At 60.4% G+C, this 4,348-nt stretch overlaps 1 protein-coding gene across 1 annotated transcript in view; it reads left to right on the forward strand.

Moving 5' to 3' along the window:
- The window catches only part of KCNN1 (potassium channel, calcium activated intermediate/small conductance subfamily N alpha, member 1), a 47,723-nt gene that overhangs the window by 18,347 nt on the left and 25,028 nt on the right, over positions 1-4,348 (forward strand). The window contains exons 4-5 of the mRNA XM_011991226.1: positions 97-515; positions 3,751-3,892. Of these exons, the coding sequence (XP_011846616.1) occupies positions 97-515; positions 3,751-3,892 (561 nt within the window). The remainder of the gene's footprint in view (positions 1-96; positions 516-3,750; positions 3,893-4,348) is intronic.

The raw sequence follows: 4,348 nt of genomic DNA on the forward strand, positions 1-4,348 counted from the left end.
GGGGTTTCAGGCCAGGCTGACGTCACTCTCTGGGGTTGGGCGGGGAGCGCGGCGCGTGTCTGACACCCATGGCTGGCTCCCTCCTGCCCTCCACAGTTGTTCATGGTGGACAACGGGGCTGATGACTGGCGCATCGCCATGACCTGCGAGCGCGTGTTCCTCATCTCACTGGAGCTGGCGGTGTGCGCCATTCACCCGGTGCCCGGCCACTACCGCTTCACGTGGACGGCGCGGCTGGCCTTCACGTACGCGCCCTCGGTGGCCGAGGCTGACGTGGATGTGCTGCTGTCCATCCCCATGTTCCTGCGCCTCTACCTGCTGGGCCGGGTGATGCTACTGCACAGCAAAATCTTCACGGACGCCTCGAGCCGCAGCATCGGGGCCCTCAACAAGATCACCTTCAACACGCGCTTTGTCATGAAGACGCTCATGACCATCTGCCCCGGCACGGTGCTGCTGGTCTTCAGCATCTCCTCCTGGATCATCGCAGCCTGGACAGTCCGCGTCTGCGAGAGGTGCGACCCCGCCCCGGGAGCCCCCCCATGCCCCCAGCCCCCGTTTCCCTGGACCTCCGTGCCCATTCATGATTTCACTGACCCTGGGCTCCTCCCGACCCTGGCCATTGCTTCTGTCTCCCCGATTGCAAGACACCCATGGTGCCTCCTGTCTCCCAGTTTGTGGCTTCAGTAATCATCCTCTCTGGGGATCTAGTCCTGTGTCCCCAGCTGCCCTCAACCAGGGAGGGACCCCAGCTCCCTCTCCCTCATCCTCCCCGCCGGGGTCTCCCAAGCCTCCTTCTCCCTGCCCCTCGGCTCCCTGGGAGGCTGACTTCTGATCTCTGGGAGGCTGACTTCTGATCTCTGACCCCAGGGGCGCAGGCAGCAGGCACAGGGATGCCTCCCCTTCCCCTCTGTCTCCCACCTCCCACGTTTAACCAGCTTTCATTTTCCCCTCTGCCCGCTCCACCGGACTTTAGGGAAAACATGTGAGTCCCACCCTTGGCTGAGCTGTGTGCGCAGAACAGCCGCTGCCACCGCTGCCGCCATCCCCGACCCGCCAGGAATTTAAGATTAGCTGCCGCAAGGGGAGGGAGGCAGGGAGAACGGGCCAGCAGGGTGGGTCGAGGTCAGTCCCCCCATCTCAGGGACAGGCCGCTCCACTGCCCTTCCTCTCCGAGTCTCAGGGCCCTTGTGTCCGAATGGCGGGGGTTAAGGAAGGGCTTGGCTCTCATGTTGTGTTTGGGCAGCTGACCGCTGCGAGCTCCGATGTTTCCTCCCAAGACTTAAATAGATCTGGGGTGGGCTGGGCGTGGTGGTGGTGCCTGTGATCGCAGCTACTCGGGAGGCTGAGGCAGGAGAATTGCTTGAACCTGGGATGCGGAGGTTGCAGTAAGCTGAGATTGTGCCACTAAACTCCAGTCAAAAAAAAAAAAAAAAAAAAGACAAATAAATGGGTCTGGGGTGAAGGAAAACCGGCCGCGCCTTCAGGACCTCCAAACAGGAGGGAGTCTGTTGTGAATACCCCTAGGAGGTGGTAGGCCATCAACCCGATTTATGGAGAGGGAAACTGAGACTCTGGCAGGCAAAGGGACTTGCCCCGGGGCCTGAGTCTGGCGGTCTCAGAGGCAGGAGGGGCTCCGCCAGGCCTGGGGTGTGAGGGTGCCTTATCTGGGAGAGGGTCTCCCTGCCATGCGCCTAGCTGGTGGAGGCCCCGGAGGGGTCCCTGACTGGACCCCTGCTTGCCCTCAGCACCCCATCCTCATCCCTTTACCCAGCCCCCACCCCCCATACCCCCACGGGCCCTGCCTGGGCCTGAGGCCTGGTGCTCAGGGATGAAGGCCCCAGTTTCTCTGGCTGTCAAGGCTTCCAGGGGTCTCCTTGGGCCTTTGATGTTCCCACATGCAGCTCCTACATACCCCTGGTGGGTGGGGTCAGAACTAGAGTCGGGGGTATGGGGTGCCCCTCATCAGGTATCCCTGAGGTCCAAGCTGGGTCCTTGCAGGACTCTGGGGGGGTGGGGCACGGGGCAGGGCCGGCAGGCAGCCAATCCTAAATTCTGAGCCTGGCGACCATGCTTGAAGCCCCCTTGCCTGCCTCGCTCTGACCCATCCCCGCCTCCCGCATGTCCCTCAGCCCTGCTCCTGGGCGGTCCCACGGCACCCCCACCTTATTGCTCTGTCTGGATCTGGGGCTCACCCACCCACCTACTAGAGGGCCCCCCTCGCCCCTCCTGCCCTCTGGGGGTCAGGCAGCTTGGGGGTCAGATGTTTTGGTGTAAGATGGGGGTCAGTCAGCTGGGTGCGGTGGCTCACGCCTGTAATCCCAGCACTTTGGGAGGCCGAGGCAGGTGGATCACGAGGTCAGGAGATTGAGACCATCCTGGCTAACATGGTGAAACCCTGTCTCTACTAAAAATACAAAAAAAAAAAAAAAAATTAGCCAGTCGTGGTGGCAGGTGCCTGTAGTCCCACCTACTCGGGAGGCTGAGGCAGGAGAATCGCTTGAACCCAGGAGGTGGAGGTTGCAGTGAGCCAAGATCGTGCCACTACACTCCAGCCTGGGCGACAGAGAGAGACACTGTCTCAAAAAAAAAAAAAAAAAACAGAAAAGATGGAGTCAGTCCCTGGGCCTTCACCCAGCAAGCATCCTAGAAGCCCAGACTGGAGGTGCCTGGAGTGGCATTCAATCTCCGCAGGAATGAAGACCCCCAAATGCCAATCTTTGGGGAGCCTCCATCTCCTTCCCGCTGGAGCCTCTGACTCCAGCCCTATCCTTGGGCTCTGTCACCCACTGTGTCTGGCACAGGCCTCCCCTGAAGATCCTGCTCTGTCCAGGCCACTTCCTCGGTGCTACTCCAGTTGACCTCTGACCTTGAATCCCCTAGAGGCTGGCTTGGGGCTCAGATGATCTAAACCCTGCAAAGGAGTGGGTTAGCTGGAAGCCAGGTCAGAGGGGGCCCAGCCCCCAGAAAAAGGCCAAGGGGATTCGGGGACTCAGAGCTGAGCGGGAACAGATCCTAGAGCCACCCCCAGACCCAGAGAGCCAAGCCCTCGGCGCCCTGGCATGGCCACAGGCAGAACCTCTTTGCAGCCTCTCTGGCCGAAGTCCCCAGCCCGGCTGTGACCAGGACTAAGTTCTGTCAGTTTTAAGGCCTTGGGGCCTGTCTCCCTGGGTCCCAAAATGTAGCCCCAGGCCTCTCCCCAGTGCCAAAGCCAATGCCCCTCTCCTCCCAACCCCCAGGTGCAACATGGGCCTGGAGTTGGGGGACTCATGCTGTCCTCCAGTCTATGTCCTTCATATATGGGCGTCCCTTCTTGCTCGAGCCCCAGGTCGTGATCCTCCAGCCTCCCACCTCCTCCAGTGCTCCTACCTCCTTGGGGCCTCACTGGCTGGGGAAGTTCTTCCTGGTGTCTGACCCGAATCCTTGCCTCCACCTCCTGCCGCTTCTGGTGCTGTGGTCACCCGTCCCCCTGTCTGTGTGTGTCTGTCGTTGGGAGGGGGATTGTATGTTCATACAACCTCACCTGGGCCCCTCTCTGCCCCATCCAGGGAAGCAGCTTGGGGGACAGGTGAAGGGAACGTGGAAGGGCTGTAGGGGAGATGGTGCACCTGTCCTATACCCACAGGACATGGCCCCAACGCAGCCAGGTGGACTCAGGGCCCTGCAGCCCTGGCGCTGCCCCAGGCAGTGTGATGGAGGCAGAGGGGATGGTGTAGACTGAGCCTCCCTCTTCCCACTCTGGCTCCCCAGGTACCACGACAAGCAGGAAGTGACCAGCAACTTCCTGGGGGCCATGTGGCTGATTTCCATCACCTTCCTCTCCATCGGCTACGGCGACATGGTGCCCCACACTTACTGCGGGAAGGGCGTGTGCCTGCTCACTGGCATCATGGTAAGGGCGAGGCTCCATGTGCATGATCCTGGGAGGTCTAGCCAGCTGTCTATTCCATCAGCCCTTGCATACCCCTCGCTGACAGGGTGCTCACCCCATCACGAGCTTTGCCTGATCAGCATCCCTCCGTCTGTCAGTCCACCCCTCCTCTGCTCTGCTCTTTTCCTCTGACATCACGTGGAAGCCACACTCACAGGCTTCCTGAGACATCTCCCTGCGGTCCTTCCAGGCCTAGATATGCAGCTCCCACCATGCCTGCCCAGTAAGAAGCTGTGGTCCACTCTGACCAGAGAGTCATTGTCACCCCTTTATTCTCTACAGCCCGATTTATTCACAGCCTCTAGATCCAGGGCAAGGGGCTTGATGCTGAGGTGCCTTAGTTTCCTTGGCTGTGACCAATGCTACTTCCTCTGCTTTGCAAGGGCTAAGTCGGTTATTTATGTGAGAATCCCAGAA

Source organism: Mandrillus leucophaeus, unplaced genomic scaffold (genome assembly GCF_000951045.1).
Source record: "Mandrillus leucophaeus isolate KB7577 unplaced genomic scaffold, Mleu.le_1.0 Scaffold11, whole genome shotgun sequence".
Lineage (NCBI taxonomy): Eukaryota > Metazoa > Chordata > Mammalia > Primates > Cercopithecidae > Mandrillus > Mandrillus leucophaeus.